The sequence below is a fragment of the Zonotrichia leucophrys genome, chromosome 10, assembly GCF_028769735.1.
Source record: "Zonotrichia leucophrys gambelii isolate GWCS_2022_RI chromosome 10, RI_Zleu_2.0, whole genome shotgun sequence".
In the NCBI taxonomy this organism is placed as follows: Eukaryota; Metazoa; Chordata; class Aves; order Passeriformes; family Passerellidae; genus Zonotrichia; species Zonotrichia leucophrys.
Window position 1 is genome coordinate 10,417,090 of NC_088180.1, and position 24,472 is coordinate 10,441,561.

The 24,472-nt window shown below is 37.8% G+C and overlaps 1 protein-coding gene across 1 annotated transcript in view; it reads left to right on the top strand.

The window, feature by feature from the left end:
- The window catches only part of TRPM7 (transient receptor potential cation channel subfamily M member 7), a 50,789-nt gene extending 27,150 nt beyond the window's left edge, over positions 1–23,639 (top strand). Inside the window, exons 12-40 of the mRNA XM_064721868.1 lie at positions 188–322; positions 1,077–1,130; positions 1,690–1,830; positions 2,307–2,441; positions 3,045–3,325; positions 3,796–4,024; positions 5,259–5,414; positions 5,552–5,695; positions 6,278–6,406; positions 7,077–7,361; positions 8,385–8,559; positions 9,108–9,240; positions 10,053–10,237; positions 10,858–10,990; positions 11,467–12,182; positions 14,190–14,266; positions 15,102–15,161; positions 16,167–16,248; positions 16,623–16,693; positions 17,178–17,215; positions 18,161–18,186; positions 18,516–18,566; positions 18,655–18,720; positions 19,381–19,664; positions 19,977–20,059; positions 20,381–20,586; positions 21,564–21,615; positions 21,709–21,815; positions 22,115–23,639. Coding sequence (XP_064577938.1) covers positions 188–322; positions 1,077–1,130; positions 1,690–1,830; positions 2,307–2,441; positions 3,045–3,325; positions 3,796–4,024; positions 5,259–5,414; positions 5,552–5,695; positions 6,278–6,406; positions 7,077–7,361; positions 8,385–8,559; positions 9,108–9,240; positions 10,053–10,237; positions 10,858–10,990; positions 11,467–12,182; positions 14,190–14,266; positions 15,102–15,161; positions 16,167–16,248; positions 16,623–16,693; positions 17,178–17,215; positions 18,161–18,186; positions 18,516–18,566; positions 18,655–18,720; positions 19,381–19,664; positions 19,977–20,059; positions 20,381–20,586; positions 21,564–21,615; positions 21,709–21,815; positions 22,115–22,245 — 4,365 coding nt within the window. The 3' untranslated portion in view covers positions 22,246–23,639. The remainder of the gene's footprint in view (positions 1–187; positions 323–1,076; positions 1,131–1,689; positions 1,831–2,306; positions 2,442–3,044; positions 3,326–3,795; positions 4,025–5,258; positions 5,415–5,551; positions 5,696–6,277; positions 6,407–7,076; positions 7,362–8,384; positions 8,560–9,107; positions 9,241–10,052; positions 10,238–10,857; positions 10,991–11,466; positions 12,183–14,189; positions 14,267–15,101; positions 15,162–16,166; positions 16,249–16,622; positions 16,694–17,177; positions 17,216–18,160; positions 18,187–18,515; positions 18,567–18,654; positions 18,721–19,380; positions 19,665–19,976; positions 20,060–20,380; positions 20,587–21,563; positions 21,616–21,708; positions 21,816–22,114) is intronic.
- The last annotated feature ends 833 nt before the right edge of the window (positions 23,640–24,472 follow it).

Here is a 24,472-nt window from a genome sequence, read left to right on the forward strand (position 1 = left end):
CAAGTCTTCAGGGTATTCTCCCATCTGTAATTGTGTGAAGTTCAGGGGATATTCTGAACCAAGGGTGACATCTGTACAGACGTGTGAGGTTTTTCCAGCCCTCTAAGTGAAGGAGGTTGATACAGTATCTTAGTTCACTTTTTTGGTGGCTCTCTCTAGGCTCCACCTTTTTGCTTCTTTGTTGTAGGTTGGCTCCCTGGAGCAGGCTATGCTGGATGCCCTTGTGATGGACAGAGTTGCATTTGTGAAACTTCTGATTGAAAATGGAGTAAGCATGCACAAATTTCTTACAATTCCCAGGCTGGAAGAACTTTATAACACAGTAAGTAAATGATTGCTTTTTAAGCTGTTTTTAGAGCAGCATTTTAGTTGCTCAGCCTGTTGTGTCCTGGCTCGTGTGCAGCAGTCTGGAGGTTGTGGGGTGTTGGTAGGCACAGCCCCAGCAGCACCAGAATTGTCTGTCAGCACCAGAATTGTCTGTCAGCAGGGTGTTCATCTGTGTGTGATGGTGGGGATGGACACTAAAGGGAAAATTGCAGCTCTGTGGACACACAAAGTGTGCAAAACACAGTGGGGAAGAGAGCAAGAGAAAGTGATGTGGGTGAAACTTGTGCCCAGAATCTGAGCTCTAAAGGGCTTCATTGGATGGATGTCTGTAGCAGTTAACATCATAGTAGTTCTAGGAAGAGTTTAATTTGTCAACCTGCATAGTAATAATTATTACTTGGAAAAATTTTGTTACTGTTGATGTTGATCTAAGAATTCCAAGGTAATTTTGATAACAGTATCCAAAGACAGAACAAAGAACCTTCCACCAAAAACAAGCTGATGTGATTAGTACACAAATATGGCTTAGGTTTGTGTTGACAGTCTCAGTATCTGCTTTGACAAAAAAAGAAAAAAAAATTCTTCAGCTAATGAAGCTCTGTAGAGAAGCCTCCTTGAGAAGTTTATTTATTTCGTTTATTTATATTTTATTGTTATATTCTAAATGAGTTTTTAAAATTAACCTCTTATGGGGCTGCTCTTGCATGCTAATGTCTCATTCCAAATTTTCCCTCTCTTTTGTTATAAAGAAACAAGGCCCAACCAACCCAACACTCTTTCATCTTGTTCGGGACGTCAAGCAGGTATGCTCTCCATGTAAAAATCTGTCAAACTAGCAGTTCTTTTTTGTTAATAATTTGTTGTGTTTGACTGTCAATTTCAGCTGCAGTTTATTTAAAGTATTAAGCTACCTCTGCAGACATTTTGGTAGTTTTCAATATTCCTGTTCTATGCTTGGTGCCCTGCTGCCTAAAAGATGTTAAACCCAGAGTGTTGTCTTTCATTTTTCTTTTGATTGTTTTCCTTCTTGGGGGGATTGAAAGCTGATGCTTCCAGCATGGAGAAATTTTGGCTGTTAAAACAATAGACAAAAACCCCCAGTGCCTCCCCCACCAATGGAATGAGTATCTGTTCTGTTAGGGGAGTTCATGAAGAAAAGATATAACCTGGACTTTCTTTAAAAATAATAACTGTTGCATCATGTAGAATGCTTTTTGGGTTTTACGTTGGAGGGTTTTCTAATCATGAAAGGCTTATTTGTTTAAAAATTATTATTTAGAGCTGTGATATAACATGTAGAAACACTCTAAGCAAGTTTAATATTATACATTGAAAAAGTAAAAATACCTTTTGTATTCCTAGGGAAATCTTCCTCCAGGGTATAAAATCAACCTGATTGATGTGGGACTGGTTATTGAGTATCTGATGGGAGGAACCTACAGATGCACGTACACAAGGAAGCGCTTTAGGGCGATATACAACAGCCTCAGCGGGAACAACCGGGTACGTGCATGGGGAACAGCCATCTGTTCCCAACTGGAAACCCCAAACCTTTGTGTTTTGTGCAATCATTGAATCCATGTTGGTTTGTTCTTCTTGTCAATGGACTGGTTCTTTTAAATGCAGTAGTAAGGTGTATGAGGGCAGCTGAGAACTGTCCTGGGATTGAGGGCAAACAACAGGTTTTGTTCTCCTCAACCTTATTCTAGCATATCATAATTCCTTCTCTGTGATTTCCTCTTTTCCTGCTCGTAGGGGAAGAAAGGACAGTACACATGCAGATTCACCAGGGCTTGGGATGCAGATATTTTAGCTTCTTGTGCAAGCTACGCTAACCAACAAGTGTAACTGCCCATTTAGTGACTTCTTAGAAGCAGTGAAAACAAACAACAAACCAAGTTAAATATCCAGTGAGAATTCTGGTTCTGCTGTTTGAGTTCATCCATGTTTCAGTAACCAAATCCTTTTGCTTGTTGCAGAGATCTGGGCGAAATCCTTCAAGTACCACTCCACAGATGTGTAAAAGCCATGAGTCTTTTGGTAATAGGGCAGACAAGAAAGAAAAAATGCGCCACAATCATTTCATCAAAACAGCGCAGCCGTACAAACCAAAGGTGAGGGCTGTGAGGGGAGCACAGTGGGGTTTGTTTCAAGAAGCTGAGTGGGGAGCCTGCTGGAAAGCCAAGTGCCACTGGGGTATGAATAGCAGCAATTGCATTGACTTTGGTAAAGCTGGAATTTCAACCTTGCTTTTGTACTGTTTCTAACCTGCAGCTTTTTTACAGGGTTCTGTAAAGGGTGTTTCTCTTTCTGTATAGGAGTCTTGTGGATAATCTTTGGTATGTTAGGGACCAAAAAGTTTATCTTTGACAGAGTTGTAGGTGGGACTCACACAGCTTGGTAGATAGGGCAAGATTTGGCCATGTGTTACTACTACAAGCAGTTACCAAGAATTTTTTTATTTGTATGTAGGTATATTACAGCTTTTCTTTGATCTAGAATTCAAATTAATTCAGTCTCACAGTTATTAAAATGAATTGTACTCAACTGAAGCTTGCGAACAAAAGTTGCTGCTGCTTTTCAAGTTCTCAAAAATTTTCTTTTTTCTTTTTATAATTATTTATAATCTGCTATTTGATCACTCAGCATTTTATTTCAATTTACATAATGACCAAGTATAGCGACTTAAAATGTGACTTTGTGATTTTATTTTACAGATTGACACTGGTGCAGAAGAGGGAAAAAAGAAAAGAACCAAAGATGAAATAGTTGACATAGATGACCCTGAAACGAGACGTTTTGCTTATCCTCTGAACGAGCTGTTGCTGTGGGCAGTGCTGATGAAGAGGCAGAAGATGGCTCTGTTCTTCTGGCAGCACGGCGAGGAGTCCATGGCCAAAGCCTTGGTGGCCTGCAAAGTCTATCGGTCCATGGCATACGAGGCCAAACAAAGTGACCTTGTTGATGATACTTCAGAAGAGCTGAAACAGTATTCCAAGTAAGTTACATTCCTGTTGTTCAAAATATTTTCTTGACCTCTGCGATAAAAGTAGTGGGCTACGTATGAACAAAACACAAATTATCCTGTTAGCACACTTGAAGACAATTCTGTTTTGCAAAAAGGTTTAAGTGGAACTCTAGTAGAAGCTTTATATTAGATATTGCTCTTTCTTGAAGGCTGTTTATTAGAAGTCTTGATTTATAGTCAAATTAGGAGGAAACTCCTAATTTGCCATTTTCTTCTGTGTAGTTTCTGTGCATGTTTTAATAGCTGTTTTAGCTTGCATATGTTTTTAACAGAAGTCACAGACTGATGTATTGTGGTTAGAAATTACAGCATATCTGTACAGAAGGGACAAATAATAGTCCCTTCAAGTTATGCAAGTTGGGAATTTGTGCAAGAAAACTCACTCATGGCCATTTCTATAGATACGATCTTTTGTTTTGTTGATTTTTTCTTCATTTTAGTGAGTTTGGTCAGCTGGCAGTTGAGCTGTTAGAGCAGTCCTTCCGACAGGATGAAACTATGGCCATGAAATTACTGACTTATGAACTTAAGAACTGGAGCAACTCCACTTGTCTGAAGCTGGCCGTGTCCTCGAGGCTCCGTCCGTTCGTCGCACACACTTGCACACAGATGTTGCTGTCGGATATGTGGATGGGGAGGCTGAACATGAGGAAGAATTCATGGTACAAAGTAAGCACTGTTGCAGTTTATTCATGTGAAAATGGTCAGTGGAGTTTATGTTTAAAGGATAGAAAAGTGTGTGTTTAAATGCTGTTAATGTAAAGCTTTCACAGCTATAGCTTTTATTAATAAATCCTATAAACCAGTCTCCTGTAACATAATCAAAACTGGAATATTTGTTGTAAACTTGCTTCTTTTGACACTCTATTATCTTTTTAAATAAGGTACAGAAATATAGAAGGCAAAAACCAGGCAAGTAGCCTTTAATCAGAGGCTTAAAGAGATCATGTGAATACTAATCCACTACTAAAAACATAGTAGTTACAATCCTTAACAGATGGAAAACCTGTTGTAAGACTGTAGTTTCATGCATTTTGATTTTTTACAGGGAGCACATAAGACTTGATGTAAAAAAGCTTTATGAATATCCTATTTTGGAGGAACTGAGCAAAAAAGCAGGGCACAGAATGAAACAAGGGTAGGCAAATTGGGGACAGGTTTTCCAGTGGTGCCCTTTGTGTGATATAGATCAATTATGATCTAGACAGAGGTAACTGGTCTAGATCAATTGAACCAAAATATTTCCTTGAAAAATTAGGTACCAAAACTTAATCGTTGCTAGAAATAAAATGAAAGAAAACTTTCCTACAAAATACCTACAAGCATCATTTAACTTGTGACCTACTAAAAATCCTCTTTGATAACTGATTAACTATTTTCCTGCTTGCTTTTAACAGGCTAATGACAGTAAATAGCTTTCACTTACTCTCTTCATCTGTACCTTAGCTCATTTTTTTACCATAAATTGAAAAAAAACCTCCAAACAAAACATACACCACTCCCCTCTCCCCCCACAAACCACAATCTGGTACAGGCTTTTAAAGTACACTTTAACAATACACTGTTCCAAAGCTTGTGGGAGTGGATTAAATAACAGAGTATGAACAGAACATCTCTGTCTTCAGGCTTGGAGTACATTCTTTCTAATAGCTTTGAATTTTGGAATTTTTTGGTTTTTCCCATTTCCTATGCCTTCAAGTCAAGAAACACTCTGTGTATGTGATCCTAAGCTCTTAGGTGTACATACAAGTAATAACAACTAATTATTTTCTATATTTTTCCCCTCAATAGCAAGCAAGTGAAATTTAGATAATACATTTCCAAAGGCTATTCTGTGTGTTGGTGTGTTCTGATGCTTTAATGGAGTTGTGAACTATTTACGCTTAGTCTTCATTTTTTCCAGGTGATACTGAGTATTCTGCTCCCTCCTGCTATACTGCTGTTGGAATATAAGACCAAGGCTGAAATGTCACACATTCCTCAGTCTCAAGATGCACATCAAATGGCAATGGATGACAGTGAGAACAACTTCCAGACTGCAGCAGATGAAATACCTATGGTAATGTGGGGCAGAGGGAGATATTAAAAACAATATTCCTTGCTTAAATAATTAAATTTTCAAGTCAAAGAAGTGCAATTTAGTGCCAGAAAGCATGCATTTTTTTGTGTGGGAAGTTAACAGTTTTTTTGTTTTAGGAGGTTTTTAAAGAAGTGAGGATCTTGGACAGTACTTACGAAAAGCATGATATGGAGACTCCAGCAAAGCCTAAAAGACTCCCAATAACACAGAAGTTTTATGCATTTTATCATGCTCCAATTGTGAAGTTTTGGTTTAACACGGTGAGTTTTTTTCTGTACAGTGTGTATTTTATTTGAAAATGTAGCACAGATTTTTGGGTTATTTTCCCAACATGTAGCTCTGATTGTGTCAATGTTAAGCACTATCCAAAAAGCAGACAGAAACCCCCTTACCTTGCTGAGCTGGAAATGAGAAATACTTCATTTTATGAAACCGCATAAGCACATGCTGTGCCCTGTGGTTTGGGGTTTTTTAATTCTGTTCTGAGTAATTCTTTTCATCAGTTGCTAGCAGGAGCTCTATAACCATGTATTAGTCTCAAGTGCATGCACAGCTTCGTTTCAATCACTGTGATAGAAATGCTAGAATTTTTTCTAAAGGAAAATAGCTGTAATAAGAGCAAAGCTTTGCTAACAATAAATAGCTTGTTACAGCTATTTTTCCTTTTCTAGGATGAAAATGTTTGTATCCCCTTATAAATAATAACTTGTCTGCTAAAAAGGGTAAATATAGTCTTGTAATTTAACTTGAAGCTTTTATTGTGTACCACATCAAAAGATTCAATGTACATCTTGAAAGGATCCTTCAGTAATTATATGTATATTTTTTATTTCATTTTTTAGTTGGCATACTTAGGATTCCTCATGCTCTACACTTTTGTGGTTCTCGTAAAAATGGAAGAATTGCCATCTGTTCAGGAGTGGATTGTTATTGCTTACATTTTCACATCAGCAATTGAGAAAATTCGTGAGGTATGCCTGTAACAATCTGGGGTTTTTGCCTTTTTTTGTCAGTTAAAGCAGTATGCTTTAAACTGTGATTCTGTAAACAAGAAAAGTGAAGAAACTTCAAGCATCAGAATACATTATTTAATACCTTTATCCTAAAGCTTGGTATAGGTTGCTAAATGGAGGCTTTGTAAAATGTGTATTAATTTGTTTGGCAGGCTCTACCACTGTGCTATGACCAAGGTATCAAAACAAAAAAGAAAAAGCTTTAGTGACACAGGAGAGCCATCACAACTACAATGTTCCTGGTCAGCAAGAGACTGTATGGAAGCTCTGTGATCATTTTTAAATGGGACAGATGAAGTTAGTCCCTTAACCTGGTACCTCAGGCTCAACTGAAGGCAGCTAGGGTTCATTTTTGTCACAGTAACTGCCTCAAAAGAAGTAAAAACATCACCAAAACCCACTAAATCCAAAATTCCTTAATAAATTGTGTAGACAGAGCAAACTCCTCCTTTCCTTGTTGTGAAGCTGGCACAGTTAAACACTGGTTTTGATTGCTCAGCGTTCAAGAGTTCTCCATTTGAATAGCTATTTTATTTTTGCAAGTATAAAAATGCTGGTGATTCACATATTTTACTGTTGATCCCTGTGCAATAAATATGAGCTGTCCTGACCTCCATTTCTTTTACAGATTTTTATGTCAGAGGCTGGGAAGATTAATCAGAAGATCAAAGTGTGGTTCAGTGATTACTTCAATATCAGTGACACAGTTGCCATTGTCACTTTCTTCATCGGGTTTGCATTAAGATTTGGAGCCAAGGGGAATTTTGGAGAAAACACTTACAGAGAAAATTACATCTTTGTTGCTGGAAGAATAACATACTGTCTCAATATCATTTTTTGGTATGTGCGATTACTGGATTTTCTAGCTGTAAATCAACAGGCTGGCCCTTATGTTATGATGATTGGGAAAATGGTAAGTACTATGTTTGTTACTGATTTTTTTTTTCCCCAACTGAATCCATTTACAACTTCTCTCAGTAGTTTTATTTAGTTAGAAGTTTCTTTTCCTTCTGTACTAGGATAACAACTTGATATGCAGAATTAGCCAGCTGGAATATACCTTAAAGGGTTTCAAAAGAAGCACTGATTAGAAGGCTTCCTTTATGGAGCTATCCCTGTTACATAAATGTAAAAAATGGCAAATCTTCCTTCTCTGGTCTGTTTTGTTCTCAGATGTCAGAGACTTAAATGAATATGATGAAACCTGTCTTGATGCAGCTTCCCATTTAGGTCTGAAATCTGTAGCCTTTGTGTTCTTTAGGCCAAAAGTTTTAACTTTAGTGTCCTGAAGCACCTTCATTGTTTTGTGCTATGGAAAACTGGGAATAGATTGTGCTTCTTGTCATCTCCCACAAAAAATACTAAAATTGTGTAAACTTAAAATTAAATAACCTATCTCTACTGTAAGTAGCTATTGTAAATGTTAAAAACCATTTTAAGGCTTCAGAGCTGTATATATGAATGTGGAAGGGGCTTTCGTGTTTCTTCCCTCTATAAAATGGTTCTTACAAATTGCATCCTCTCATTCCTTAAAAACAAGAGCATCAAGTTGCTCATTTCTCACTTTGATTTCTTACAAGAGGTATAGGTTCTCTGTTCCTGCCCTTGGAAATCTACCTCTGTTTTTTGTGCAGCTGTTGAGTACCTATATGAAGGAATATTTCCTTGTGTACCTAGTAGCGTTCAACTTGAAAGGGAAAAATGCTCAGTTGCCTTTGGCCAAAGGTACTAAATACATGATAAAAAAGGACAGGAAAAATGTGGGTTTTTAAAATTATTTAACAAAATTTTCTGAGTGAAATATTTGTGTCCTGGACTCTTTTCTTTATATAATACATAGAATTTCTGAAGTGTAACCTGTCACTGTAAAAGTTTTTAGAGTTCTGAGATCATATTTATGGCCTTTTGGATTAACTGACTTTTTTTGTGTTAACAGGTGGCCAACATGTTTTACATTGTGGTGATTATGGCACTTGTACTACTTAGTTTTGGTGTTCCCAGGAAGGCAATACTCTATCCTGATGAGGCACCCTCTTGGACTCTTGCTAGAGATATTGTGTTTCATCCATACTGGATGATTTTTGGTGAAGTCTATGCCTATGAAATTGATGGTAAGAGACTGCAATTATGAAGCAAGTAAAGAGAGAGCTTACTCTGATAAGGTCTTATCAAAATCTTATGAAATTCCAATTTTATCAAAGTCCCAGTACTGTTGGTATTGATTCCATTCAATGGAATATTTCCCTTTTGTGGGTTGCAGCTGTATAACTATGTGACCTGATTCTTCATTTTCTTTTTAAAAACTTGTTTGGCTAAGAATGAAAATTACATAATTACAATTTCTCTCAAGGCTATTCCTAGCAAGATTTTGGAATTCTGCCCCACAGCTATCATGACAAAGTTCTGGCTGTGATGATGTACTATGCTTTTTTTAAAAAGCCAATAATATGATTACAGCATGGTATCAGCCAGAAACATTGTCTCTGGTATTTTTCTACCATGTTCTAAATGCCTGGAGACATTTCAAACTGTAGAACCACTGCGTGATAGTTGGTTGTTGCAAAATGTAAGTGATCTTTGGGGGTCTTTTTGTGTCTGTACCTGCTGGGAGTTCTAAAAGATGTACATGTCATCTCTGTGTCTTTTTTTCCCAACACAGTGTGTGCAAATAATTCTGATGAAAAGGTTGCTCATCTCTGTGGCCCAGGAACATGGTTGACCCCGTTTCTTCAAGCTGTCTACCTCTTTGTACAGTACATAATCATGGTTAATCTCCTGATTGCATTTTTCAAGTAAGTGTGTAGATAATAGTTAGTTTTTGCTAATAATTGGACAAGTGTCTATCTCACTGCAATAAGATAAGATCTGATTCCAAATCAGAGCAATCCAATTTCCTGGAAGTTTTTTCAGGTTCTAAGGCTGGTCTTTGTCTCTTCCTCACTGCAAGCTCATGACTAAGTTAGGGAAGCGTGTGATGTGACTGGTTTATGTCCCATCTGTGACCTCAGGGGAATCAGAAGTTCAAGGAAATTTGAAGGCATTTTGTACCTTCTGTTTGTCAGAAAACAAACAAAACAAACTTGTTTCTTTGTCTTAATTGACTGTTGTTCCTAAATTCATTTATTGTTCTCCAGTTGGTTGGGTTTAATTGTAGTTTATAGTTCTCTGCAAGTGTTTGATTTATGGGCATAAGCAGCATATGGGCACAAACACTGAAGAAGGCAGACTGCAGAATTGACATGGTGTGATATAAAATTCTGGGTTTAGTTAGAAATAATTAATTTTTTTGTTCAGGAAACTTAAAATTTGCTCTCAGTGTAACTTCTTTCTGAGTAAAGATACTGAGTTGTTACCTGGTGGGAGAATTCCTTTAGCCCTCTCCTTGCTCTGAATCATGGTGTTCTCTTGAATGTGTTTCCACTTCCATAAAAATAATTTTGCTGCAAAAAACAAGTTTAAGCTTTTGTCTCTTAGGCCTCAGAATTCAAGATTGTTATCAAAGTCTTAAAAAGCAAACAATCCAACAACCACTAAACAAACACCAACAACTCCCACCACCCCAAAAAACACCTTAATGTGTTAATACTGTTCTGTTCCCTTTCAGCAACGTGTATTTACAAGTCAAGGCAATTTCAAACATCGTGTGGAAGTATCAGCGCTATCATTTCATTATGGCCTACCATGAAAAACCTGTTCTGCCTCCGCCACTGATCATTCTCAGCCACATGGCTTCCCTCTTCTGCTGTATATGTAAAAGAAGAAAGACAGACAAGGCTTCAGATGGGCCAAGTATGAACAGTTACCCGAAAAATTCAGTAATGTTTTCGATATGGTTAAAGCCAACTGTCAGAAAAGCACCGTGTTCTTGACTATAATGTGTATTGTGAAGAAAGTCAAAGTGGGTCTTAATTTTATGTGTTTTCAATATTGGTAATTTTTTTGAAAATCACCATGGTTTTCTCTGGAGTTTAATGCTAACCCCTAGAAATCTCCACTAAAACTAACCTATCACATAAACAAATAGATGAGATTTCTTGTTATTTGTAATTGAGAAATATTTTTTTTCTTTCTGTAAAGCTTCTTTGAAACTTTAAAAATAAAATCCAGCTAAGGAATCTAGCTTCTGCCTCAAAGGGGCATTAAAGGGTAGAGTGTAAGGATTGATAATATTGTGTACAGATCCTCTCAGAATTACTATTTTCATTTTATTTTATTGTCAATCTTTGACCTTGAACTTATTTTTGCAATGAGAGAGGAAGGGTCTTAGGTGGCCTTCTGGTAGGATTTTTTTTATTTTTTATTTTATTGCAGTTTTATTGTTAACATATTTTGTAGAGTTATGACTATTAGTTTTCAGCACCTATACAGCTTCACTACATATGTCATCTTAAATGTTGATATCTCTTTAGAACTCTACCTGACAGAAGAAGATCAGAAGAAACTTCATGATTTTGAAGAGCTGTGTGTTGAGATGTATTTCAATGAAAAGGATGATAAATTTCATTCTGGAAGTGAGGAGAGGATTCGAGTCACATTCGAACGGTAGAATATTTACAATTATAATTTCTGAATAGAGAATTAGAACTTTTACAGGTTTTTTTTAAATGTACTTTAAAGGGGGAGAAATGCAGCTGAAGAACATAAAGTGTTTATGCAAATTTTATATGGTATCTTTCCATTGCTGAGCAGAAACTGATAATGTGATTGATTCTTCTTGATGTATAGAAGCACTCAGTAAACTGAGGCAATTGTATTATTTAATTTCCCATGAAGTTTTAAGAAACTGATAGATTTCAGAAAGTGCTGTAGGCCCTCAATTGACAGCTGTTTTCATGCTGTGATTCAGAAGTATGTACAAATGTTGTATTACGAAACAGTCCAATGCTATTATATTATTGTGACATTTCAAAGTTATTCTTCCTCCTAATTAAATGGACAGAAAGGGTTATAATTATGGGCTTTTTTGCATATTGAGAAAAATACAATTCATATCTACTTCATTATTTGATTTTTCTTAGGGTGGAACAAATGTGCATTCAGATAAAGGAAGTTGGTGATCGTGTCAACTACATTAAAAGGTCATTACAGTCTTTAGATTCACAGATTGGCCACCTCCAGGATCTGTCTGCTCTAACTGTGGATACTCTGAAAACACTGACTGCCCAGAAAGCTTCAGAAGCCAGCAAGGTTCATAATGAAATCACCCGGGAATTGAGCATTTCAAAGCATCTGGCACAAAACCTCATTGAGGATGGCTCTCTCAGATCTTCTGTGTGGAAGAAGCACAGCATTGGAAACGTCTTTGGTTCTTTTCCGCAAGGAGGCCTTGAGAGCAACAATGCTTTACTCTGTAACATTTCCATCCGTGATGACAAAGAAGTCCAGCATAAGACAATTGGTCAGGAGTTGGCTCTGGCTCCCCGAAGAGAAGAAAAAAACTTCCAAGAGGCAGGTTCCTCAGGCAGTGCCTTATTTTCAAATGCTGTTTCCCCTCCAGAACTTCGCCAACGAATACAGGCTGCAGAGATCTCGAAATCCACTAGTAAAAGTAAAAAATTAGGCAACTCATCCAACAGCATGCCTCATGTAACATCCCCAACTACAAAGTTTTTTGTTAGCACTCCATCTCGACCCAGTTGCAAAAGTCAGCTGGATTCTTCAGCAAAGCATGAAGAGACTGTTTTCTCTAAGGCTACAGAAGGAGATAATAATGTAGAATTTGGTGCATTTGTGGGTAAGTATAACAAAGTAGATTCTGAATGTCCTGAAGTCATTATTAGCTGCTCTTATCCTCTTGCTTCTGGCTCTGCTTGCCTTGCTTTCACCCAACCTTGTGTTGAAAATGGAGGATACGTTAATTGTGGTTTTATTCATGATGAGAGTGACACTAGTGATAACTACAGCTGCAGAGTTGACAAAAGTGCTCACCAGTCCCCTGCCAAGTTAGAGAAGAACAAGCCCCAAACGAAGTTCTCTTTGTCAACGGGCGACTTGATGGCAACAGTCAACCGTGGCGGCTCGCATGGAAAATTGAATATTAAAGATGAACTTTCCAAAAGTCAGCATGTCCATGCAATGGAACTGCAAACCCGAGATTTATGTTCTAACATCCTTATGGGACTGCTTCATAAACTGTGGACCAAATCTAAGCCACAAGGTTTGACTTATCAAGAATTGTATGGTATTTTGGGTGTATTCCGGTTGCAGGTGACTTTATTCTACCATTTTGCTCTGCTTTTTTTGCATTTAACATCTCTAATTTCCCTATGTTGCTTGAATGTTTTTTTTAACTGAAATTATAATTTCTCCATAATTCTGTCACATAGACAATATTTTTCTGAAAAACATTATCCAGTTGTTGAGTCTAGCATTTTTGGGCAATTAGCAGCTCTACAACTTGGTACGGGCACTGTAGACAAACCTTTTGTGGCTCATTATAAAGCTCCTGCCTTCTGATTGCATAAATCAAAAATATTGTCTATTCCTTGACGTAATACAGAACACTACTCAGGCTGATGGAGTCCTGGACAAATATCTTTGTGGTATCTGTGTCAAGCTGAGGGTTCCTCCTATACTTTATTTCTAAACACTGTTACAGCTGGGATCTTCCACTGTTGCCTAGGCTAACCTGGGTTGGGGCTGTCATTTTGGAAGCTTCCAAAGTCCTTTAATTCAATACAACATTTTGCCTCCCCTCAAGTTCTGCTTAACAGTAAAAAGGTGGATGGTTTTGGTTAGTTACTTATCTATTTGAATGGTAAAACAGTGGCAGATTCATTGCAAAACACAGGTGTGGGTTTACTAACTGATCCCTGTAAAGTAGATAATGCTTTAAGTATGCTTAGTGTTTAGTAGAAGATTGTAATCTGGAATTGTCAGGTTGTCTGCAGAGGTGTTGTCTTGCTAAAGTTCTTTAGGGATGTCTCAGTGTTTTTCAGAGATTTGCTGAGGTTGTATAAATTTAAATCTGTAGACAAGAGTTTATTCTACTGCTGTGAAACTTGGATTTCTAAGAAGTTACCTACATTAGCTATTTATGTATAAATGCCTCATGGTTGAAAAAAGAAAGCAAGGCTAAACAGAAGTTATGGACAGTGATTGTACAACTCTTATCTAATCTTTAAATGTACTTCACCACTAATAACTTTGAATACTAACTATACTTATTTACTGGAGCCAGATTTTTTTGTATATGGTCCTCTGACATCTCTAGCATTTAGAACATACCCTTCATTCTTACTGTCCACAATTTGCATCACTTGTGATACCATGCAGGTTTCAGTTGTGAAGCCAAGTAGGTTTTCATTCATTATAGAGCCACATGAATGGGAAAATTCTGAAAAGTATTGCTTTCAACTGGGAGGATGAAGGGTATATTGTAAAAGCTACCTCCAGGAAACTGTCTGCTTTCCCTTCATTTGTCAAGCATACATGAAAGTGCTGTAATCCAGGCCTTGTTCCTTTCCTGTGAGGAGCATACGCTTGAGTAAAAATTTAAAATATTAGCTTTATTTTCTGAATGGTGGTGCTCCACACCTCAGTGCAGGAAAGGCAGTAGTTTGATGTTGTTACACTGATCTTCACTTGAGCATGTTTGTAATGTCTTTCCTAGTGCAAACAGGCACACAGACCCTAGGTGGTTTGTAACCCTTTGCTATGGTGATGCAGACTGTTGGCATGGTCAGAACGTTGGAGGTTGCCTTTGATTTTGAATTCTCTTTTTGAATTCACTGTGTCAAAGGTCACAGAGACAGCATGGACCTACAGCGGTTCAAAGAGGCAGCCAGCAAAATGAGGGAGAGAAGTGCTGATATTGAGGTGAGCATGAAAGTCTTTGTCAAATGTGTTAATGGGGATTGTTTTCTTTTAAACTTTGATGTCACAGTATGTTTGGAAATAGTCTAAGACCAAATATAATCAAAAAACACAATCATTACAGACTGCACTTTGCATCTGTTTCATGATTTAAAAAAAATCCGGTGAAAACTCATGTAACCTTAACTGCCATCAAGTACTGTTGCTTCATAATAGGATGGTAGTGAAATAACCAAGCTCTGAGGTTATGAAAGCTAAGATGACTACAACTGTGAATGGAGATAAAATTAAGTATCCCATAATTAGTGTTCAACTAAATGTTTTACACTCATAACTTTCAAGATCAGCCTTTAGAAAGACTAGAGTAATTTATGTTATAATTTATAGAGCAAGGTGACAGTGTATATAATTTTCAAAAGTGACAAAAATTGTTCATTATGCTTCCAAGAAGAAAAAGCTCTTTAATAAACTAAAATGAGTCATTTCCATTTCCTTACAGAAATTTCCTTAGAGAATAATAAAAATTACTCAAATGCAAAAGTAATTAATCATAAACCTGCCTTCCAAGTATTATAGTGTGTGTATCTATATATATGTATATCAATACAGTTTTTGCTATGTAGCTGTTGAATTAGTACATACAAATTTGCAGTTATGCATTCAGGGGAGAATACACCTGAGAATTGCATTGTGACCATTTGAAATGCTTCTATTCTGCTAAGTTGCTGCTTCTGAACCTTTCAATGAGTATAATGTGTGACCAAAAAGCTTTTTGTATGTATTTTTGGCACAGGTTTTTTGGTGTTATTCTTAAAAATTTGCTTTGTTTCTTTGATAGGAGCAGCAGGAAGACTTCAAAAAAGCTATATTGGAAGGTATAGAGACAACCAGACTTCAAGTAAGTAAAGTTAGTTTCCATTTATTAGGAATCTTATTTTCAACAGGTACTAAAAGTATTCTTTCCAGTAAAGACAAGGGTCTCTGTTCTTATCTGCAAACTGGATGTCTCCTTGGCAGAGGTCTAAGACATTCTAGTGTTTAGGGATGTAAAGAAATAGGTTTTATGCACACAACCACACACCAGAAAGGCATTTTGGACACACACACACACTCACAGAGGTCTGTGTATGTTTGAGTGTGGGGTGTATTCTGTAAGAGGAAGGGTGAAAAAGGGTGGCAACAATCCTAACTGTTATGATTTCAGGAATCAAACGCAGGGCACAATGAATTTTTACATTTTATTCACCACTGGAGTTAATAGATGAGTAAGCCCTGTGCCACTCTACACACAGTCCTAGTTTGTGATGAAACTACCTTTCTCCTTTTTTGCTAAAGAAATATTTTCTTGTCAAACACTGACCACCTCAGTACATATTCCAACAGTGTGTAATTGCTGTGAAGGAGTATGTCCATAAGGAAGTTGTATTCATAACCCACAGGTTTTTTACATTACAAGAGTTTACTACATTTTGTTGGTCTTTAAAGTGGGTGCAAATTGAAATTTAGTTTCTGCCAGAGCCATATAATTATGTAAGAATTGATAGCAAACAAAGGCACAAAACAGATGAGCAGAACATGGTACTTGTAGGGATCCAGTGTAATTGACATTTCTGTAGTTCTATGCTATTGTAACATTGCCTTGCAAAGAACTCTCTTGGTCTGGGTCAGGATTCTTAATGTGTGAAATATCTGAAAATATTACAGCTGGTGGCTACTGTGAGAAGAGCATTTTAACTGAATTAATGCACTCAACTTGTGCATTTCTGTGCAGTGAGGTATTTGAAGTACATCCAGAAATTTTGAAGAATCCTGGCCAGATTGTGTTCCAAGAGCAGTAGTTGAAAGCAATAATGGTAATGATGACTGATGGTAATTTTTTTTTTTACAAATTTTTGTTTTGTAGGGTCTTCAGACTGACAGTGATCTACAGCAATCCAGTTCTTGTGGTGGCTTCACTGACCCTCTGACAGCCCACTCAGAGCAGTGTAAGTCTGGGCTCTGCTCAGGTCCCCTAATGCTGTCTCTAACTTGCCTTGCTAATGGCTGTCCTAAGATGCAGAGGGAACACAAATGGTTGAATAATCTTGAAATATTCTCATGTTTGGTAGTACTTGACTCTTCTGCCTCTTGTGGTTCTCCTTGCTGTGCTAGCTCAGCCCTGTTGCCTTGGGTTTACCACGGACAGCCAGAGCTGTAAAGCACAAAGTGATCCAGCTAGGACTGAAAACTTCTTCTAGAGCTGTGGGTCTGCCTTGTTTCATGAGAGCTCTGTTGAGCTGTGTGTTTGTTCACTGTTAGGAAATGGGTGACAGTGACAGCTGCCATTCTTTGTCCAGTTACAAATCTCCTTCATTTGCAGTGTACAGCAAGAGCAGGAGAGCATCCAGTGAAGACACACAGCAAGTTGACTCCAAAGCAGCTTTACTGACGGTGTGTATCAATCTTTTGTGACATTATAGCAAAACTAGAAGCTGAACAAATAAAGGAGAAGAAACAGATAAAGAGTAATACTGATTTGTGGACTTGCTTGTTCTAGGAGGCAACAGGAGACCTGTTTTCACTAAGGGAAGAAGTTGTGTATGTTCTCACTATGAAAATCTGTGCTGTTTTCTGTTTGTAGAAATAAAATCAAAATTCTTTTCTTTTAAGGAAAAGAATTACTTATATAGTCCATAAACATTAGTGAATATAGAGCCTTATTTATTCTTTTAATTGTAGTTACCATTTCTTGGTTGTATTTGGGTCTCTCCATTCAACTGCAGTTCAGTACAGCCTGGTTTATTTCCAATAAACAGGCTTTACTCAGAGAGCTTAAAACACATTATACACATTACCACTCCACCTCCAACTGAATAAACTGTGCTTTCCTTACAAAACTGAAGCCCTCTTTTCTTTCCTCTCCTTTGTTTTAAAGGATTGGCTGCAAGGTAGACCTTCAAATAGCAGTCAAATGTAAGTAAGCTTTCTACTAATGGAGCAATTTTCACTCTGGATGTTGATCTGTTTTTCTTTTTGGTTGTCTTTGGCTATAGTGATATTTAGTTGCATTTAATAAGAAAAAACCCACAAGACTTTTTTTTTCTTCTAATAAATAACCAAATGTATTCATTGGAATCGTAGGATAGTTGTAGAATGGTTTGGGTTGGAAGGCTCTCCCAGCCTGTCTCTGGAGCAGAGGGGCTGCAGCCCTCCCAGTATCTCTGTGGCCCCTCTGGGCTCTCCCCAACAGGTCCCTTTACCCTGGGGGCCCCAGGGGTGGCCACAGTGCCCCAGCTGGGGTCTCTTGCAGAGTCACCCCCTCAGCCTGCTGGCCCCTCTTTTGGGGTGCAGCCCAGGGCTGGGTTGGCTCCCTGGGCTGCAGGGGCTCGTGGGGGGTCAGGCTGAGCTCTCACCATGCTTTAGCAGGTTCTGTTTAGATTAATGGTGTCACACGTTGGAGGGCAAGCATGAGAATGTGTGGACACAGCTCCCTTCCTGCTCAGGTCTTTACCCAGCCTTTTCAACTGTAACCACCTCTGAAATTATGCATTGTTAACAATTACCCCCTGAGTTAACTGTTAAAGCCATTACCTTATTATTTATCTGATAACAGAAGGGTAAACTGTTGTGAACAAGTTTTAATTAAAGCACCTCTGTGGGAACGAGCTCTTGTGATGCAAACTTAGCATAATGTTGTGCATGACTTGGAGGTATTTAAAGTGTAGCTGTAAAAACATGAGATTACTTAACAGCTTTCCATTACTATTTAGTAATTAAGAAACTTGTACTGCCCTTGAAAAATAGGATAACAGGATAAAAGTGGTACTGTGAGGTTAACAAGGTGACCTAGGATGAGGTGTCAAAATCAGGGAATGCAGAGTAAGTTTGAAGGTGACTGTTGTGTTTGGCATTTGACAGGCCATCGGAAGAAGATGCATTGAATGGTAAGTTTTCTTTCTGCTCTGAAGGTGAGAGATTTTTATGTATAACCAACTGCTTGGGTTTGTATGGGAATGTGTTTAATTGATGGTAATTTGGAATTTATTGGACACACAAAAGTGTGATTTTGAAAAAATTTTTTAACAATTTTTAAATAAGCAGCCAAACTTTAAGCACTACATTTTTCCCCCCTGAGGTACCACAGTCTCAAGTGCAATATTTAATTATCTTCACAGCAGATCCTTTTCAAACTGTAGTGTGGTATTTTAGTACATAAATTAGTAGCTAGAGTATCTCTTTTTTTCTTCTTTTTTTCACCTTAATCTCTTTTCAGGCATTGCTTCTCCTTTCAAGCCTATCATGGATATCAATTACTATTACTCAGGTCAGTCCCTCTTACAAACTAATGCTTGTATTTTTATTGACATTTGTAAGATCCTTAAACTTCAACAAATGCTGTAATTTTCCTCTAGCTGTAGAAAGAAATAACCTGATGAGATTATCACAGAGCATTCCATTCACTCCTGTGCCTCCAAGAGGTAAGACTTGTATTTCTTCTTGCTGGTTCACTGTGGTCTTTTGGGGAAGAAAAGCAAACCTTATATGGATTCTAATTTGGTTGGATCCTTCTAATATAGAAGGATCAAGGATATATATTATATATATCTAATATAGAAGGATCAAGAAGGATCTGATATAGAAGGATCAAGGCAAAGTTCACAGTTTGTCACAGCAAGTGTGAAACTGAAGTCTTAATGAACTAAAAGAAGTCTGTCTTAGAGCACTCAGAAATATATGTGAGTATGACACCTTTTCTAGGGCAACTCACTTGATTATGAAATGTAGATTTAATTATAGTTGTCCTCAGAAATGGTGTTACAGTGATGGGAGTATTGTACTAACAGTTTTATAACAAACTCTTCTTGAAGGATTCCTTTAAGTTGTCTTCACTTGTTTGAACTTTAAACATTTATTCAGTGTTCTTAGTGTTCTTTGAACAGTGTCCTTAATAGGTCTAAATAGGAGGACAAATTTTGCAGCTCTGTGAAAAAAGCTGCAGAGGGGTGCATTTTTTGTTAATTCAAGATGTTTGTAATGACTTAACACTGCAGCTTGTTGTAAGAAGCGATGTGTTTTCAGTGCTTTTAATTTCAAACTTGGCAAGTTTGGCTCAGTGATGGCTTTTGTGCTGTCTGCAGGTGAACCAGTCACTGTGTATCGCCTTGAGGAGAGTTCTCCCAGCATCCTGAACAACAGCATGTCCTCCTGGTCACAGCTGGGGCTCTGTGCTAAAATTGAATTCTTAAGTAAAGAGGAGATGGGAGGAGGTTTACGTCGAGCTCTCAAAGTTGTGTGCACGTGGTCAGAGTATGATATCCTGAAATCAGGACATCTTTACATCATCAAGTCTTTTCTTCCTGAAGTTGTGAACACTTGGTCAAGCATTTATAAGGAGGACACTGTGTTGCACTTGTGCTTGAGAGTAAGTTCTGTCTTTGTCAATTATTAAACATGGACAGGCATTGTATGTTAAACAGGAATTATTTTCCCACCTGAAAACTAGTATATACTTATTAGAATAAGAAAAAAAGTTAGTGTGGGGTTCTGTATGAGCAAAAGTGTTAAAAACTCTACTCCAGGATGGCTTGTTTAATCAAATAGCTCAAATTCTTAAAATACAGATATAATTTTAAAAGCAAGTAATCTGTTACTCTGCCTTGGGGGAATAGACACTGTTCCCACTGCTGGTCCCTGTTCTGTTAAGCAGCTAATGAGGTGTGGGTTTGACTCACAGGAAATTCAGCAGCAGAGAGCAGCACAGAAGCTCACCTTTGCATTCAACCAGATGAAGCCCAAATCCATCCCATACTCTCCAAGGTGAGTGTATTTAAACTGCCATTATATTGCATGCTTTTGGCTCAGGGCAATGCCTACAGGATGTTAATAGATGCATCACATATATTAAGGTACTGATATGTAGACATATCCTGGAATATTGCTGTGAATGTGGCAAGCAGAATTGTCCTTGGCAGTATTTTCCACTGATATTTTCTGCACTGATTCTAATCTAGTGAGATAATCTAAATGGCTTTGTGTAATAGTTTAAAAGTATTTAAATTGTTAGAATCAAATAAAAATCTTAACCATAATGATAGATCGCTATTTTGGAACTATATTAATTAACTGTAATTTTTCCAGGTTCTTGGAAGTTTTCCTGTTATATTGCCACTCTGCTGGCCAGTGGTTTGCAGTTGAAGAGTGCATGACTGGAGAGTTTAGAAAATATAATAACAATAATGGGGATGAAATAATCCCAACTAACATGCTGGAGGAGGTTATGCTGGCTTTCAGCCACTGGACTTATGAGTATACAAGAGGAGAACTGTTGGTATTAGATCTGCAAGGTAAGGCCCTGACTTTGAAACTTGGACTGGGGCCAAGGTCTATGTGGGTTTTTATTTTGATAGCATTTTGTTAAGAATTTGTATATTTGTAATAAACAACAAGGATTATCTAGTGCTGCTTCTTCTAGTTAGTTAGGATCTATGATTTTCTTATTTAATCATATTATGATAAAGATTGGAAAGGAGCTCTAAGAGCATTGAGTCCAACTTTACCCAGCACTGCCAAATCCAGCACACTCCATGTGCCCAGAAACCACCCCAGACAGCTTTTAGATCCCTGCAGGGATGGTGACTGCACCACTGGGCAGCTGTTCCAGGGCTTGACAGCCTTTTCAGTGAATATGTTTTACCTCATATCCAACCTAAACCTCCCGTAGCATTTTCTTATGCTACTGCTGGGGACTGGCCCCCACCTGGCTACAGTGTCCTTTCAGGTAGTTCTAGACAGTGATGAGGTGTCCCCTGAGCCTCCTCTTCCCCAGGATAAACACCCTCAGCTGCTCCTCACAGGACCTGTGCTCCAGCTTTTTAGCTCTAATATAGTATTACATCTTGCAGCAACACAGAAACTATAAATATATACATTTTCCTAATGAAATGTGCCATAAGAAATGCTATTTTTTGGCACATTTGTGTAGTGCCAATGTGGTAAGCTGGTTTTATCCTGAATTCTGTGCCAAATATTCTGGCAGTGAGAACTGTGTAGGAGATTTTTCTCATGGGTGAAAACTCAAGCTAGGAAATGCAAAAAATAGATGGAAAAAATCTGAGCAGTACAAAGTGCTTGCTTAGGAGCAATTTTCTAAGGGTAGAGAATCATGTGTAGTTTGGGTTGCATTTGTTGTGGGTTTTTTTCTGGTTTTATTCTTGGAAAAGCTGAGAAGTCATAGCTAAGGATTCAAGGCTTTTTAATATTAATATATTTATGTAATCAGAAGTGTATCAGATTTAACTTTTTCTTCATGTGCTGTCTGAAGGTGTTGGTGAAAATTTGACAGATCCCTCTGTGATAAAAGCTGGGGAAAAAAGGTAAGGGTTAAGAAAGACTGAAAGTATTAGATAAAACTTTCCCTGGAAAGAGAACACATGCCAAGTGATGTTTGTGTGCACTTTGTCTCCAAGGTCGTATGATATGGTGTTTGGGCCAGCCAATCTGGGAGAGGATGCAATAAAAAACTTCAGAGCAAAGCACCACTGTAATTCCTGCTGCAGGAAACTGAAACTTCCTGGTAAGAGCTGCAGGACCCTCCTTCTGAGACACTGATGTCATGAGATGTTGTGTGATACGTAATGAAATAGTCAAGGCATGCTGTGAAAGTTTAACAAGTCATAAACAGCAATTACGTAATTTGACTTTAGGCTTCTGATTGCACCTATGATTAAAAAATCCCTTTTTTGATAGTGCATATCCTAGAATTCCTCTTCAAAAGTGCATTTGTGTATCCAATTATTTGCTAGACATTTATGCCCCATTGATTCTACTAGCTCAAGAAATAGTAATCATTATGACTTTGTTCTGTTTGTACAGATCTGAAGAGGAATGACTACACACCTGACAAGATCATATTTCCTCAGGACGATGCCCCTGAACTGACAATTCAGCCTGGAAGCTGCACCAAAGATTCTGATCCGGCCAATTCCATCCGTCTGATGCTCTGATGATGTGACCAACTCAGTGGCTTCGCTCAAACTTCCTGGAACCTCACCAAGTTGTCACTTACCTTTCCTCACTATAATGAAAAGAAAGACTTGTCAAAACAAGGATTACTGTCTCATAAGTGGAATTTTGGCTGGTCCATAATCTAAGGATTTTACCTTGTGATAACCATCTACAGAGCAGCGTGGCAGCTGATCCTTCTAAAGGTGGAATAATGACAAGTATTTAAGATGTGTTTTTAAAGGGGCTTTTTAAGCAGAAAGTTTTATTTTTTATTTTATTTTGGTTTAGTGGAGGATTTTCTTCCTGTAGTCCTGTGGTGGGAAATATGCCTTCCACCAAAAGGATTTTGGTAGTTGATGTTTTAAGGTAAAGCATTTGTCTTTTTGGCATTTGTCTTACTGGCAATGAGCAAAACCAGGAGAAAGCACCTACCTCTGTAAAGCCAGAGTATTCTTAGAGTGTTTTCGGAAGTGTTCCACTAATATTTTCTCACCAGGTGTCTTTTAATCTGACCTTTTGAAGAGGACAGAGCCAAATGAGGTGTATATAGGATGCCAATAGGCTGAAGTTGAAGGTAGGAACTTGATCTGTTCCAAAAGAGAGAGAGAGTCTCCTGAATCAGGATTCTTTCAGCTTCATGACTGTACAACTGGGCTTGGTTGCTTTTGTTTTGTGAAATAGAGCCTGAATTGTGCATAATGAAATTTCTTGTTTTACACATTTCAATTTTATCAAGTCACTGTCAAATAGTAACAAAGCCATGATAGACTGGTATAATCATATTTAATAGAAGAATTAGTTTGTGCTGGTCCAAATAAGTTGCCTTGTAAGAACACAAGTTGGAAGTGCTTTCCCTTGTACGTACGTAGTGACTGCTTCAGAAGTTCTGCCTTCCAAAGATCTCCTACAACCAGTGTATCGAAGCCGAATGTACACATAACTTGTAAATGTATTTAAAATTGTGTAGAAAACATCTTTAATGTTATGTTATTTGTGGTACTTACTTAAGAGAGACTAGGGTTGGATTAGCATTGTGTAAAGTACGGGAGATTGCAATGCACCTTCATGCCAATAAAATGTAATTTAACTGTCCCAAATATTGTTGAGCATTCAGCAAGAAAAGAACCTGTTGTCCAACTGAAGTTTCATGCTGCGATTTTTTTTTTTTTGTTACATAGGTACTAATTTGTAATTTTTAATTAAAAGGGCAGTATATAGCTCTATAAATTTTTTATTCAGTAGTGTATCTTATAGATACAGACCTAAGGCACGAACACAATAGTTGTTTAAATGGTGTTTTATGTTTGATGGGGAAAGGTAAAATGTTATAAGGATATAATACTGTATACATTTTGTATATCATTAAATCTTTAAAGAATCTAAAATAAATTTATTCTTGTTTACAGACTTCTGCTCTCCGTCTCAGTCTGAAGGGTTATTTTGGTGAATTTAACTCTTTATGCAGAAAAGTAGAATTTGCCACGCTGGATCAAAGTAGCTGTTAGCCTTTGAGGTATCACAGCTTGGGCCAACACCAGAAACTAGGGAGGTAAAAAAGTGAAAACTGTCATAGCTGCCAAACACATGTGAGGGGATTCATGAGTAAATGAGTCAAAAATAGCTCTTCACAATGTTTAATTCTTCTGACTGCATCACCTCCTGTTGCTGGGAGGGAATGGGCAGATACTCCAAATGTACTTGCACCTTTCTAAAGTAACAGCAGCACTGAGTCTGTAAGCGTGACTGGCTCTGCAAATTGAGAGAGATTTCCAGAGGAGACTTTGGTGTTTTGAAAATGTGACCGAATTTCAGTGTAGGAAAAAAGAAAAGCATTTTGAGAAAATTGCAAGTAAAAGCTGGGAAACTTTGTTTCTTGACAAACACTTAACTACGCACAGTTATTTTGTAGCTGTGTTACTGCTCTTCAGTAGTTCTGCTTGTGACTCATTTCTTAGCAAAATAAACAGATGTGACCACCTTGTGATGGGTGTGAGTGATCGTGGGGAGTGCTCCTTCTGCTCAGTCTTGCAGTGACTCAGGCCTGGAGCTTTTTCAAGACCAAAAGGGACAAATGTGGTTGGGAAATGCCTGTAAGATTTGGAGTGGTTACCACTGTTCACATTTCTGTACATCTGCCTGGCATGAGCTGTGTGACTTACAGCTTGCATTACATGAGAAGTGTTTGTCTAAACTGACTGAGAGGGGAGAAATGTGTAACTTCCAGAA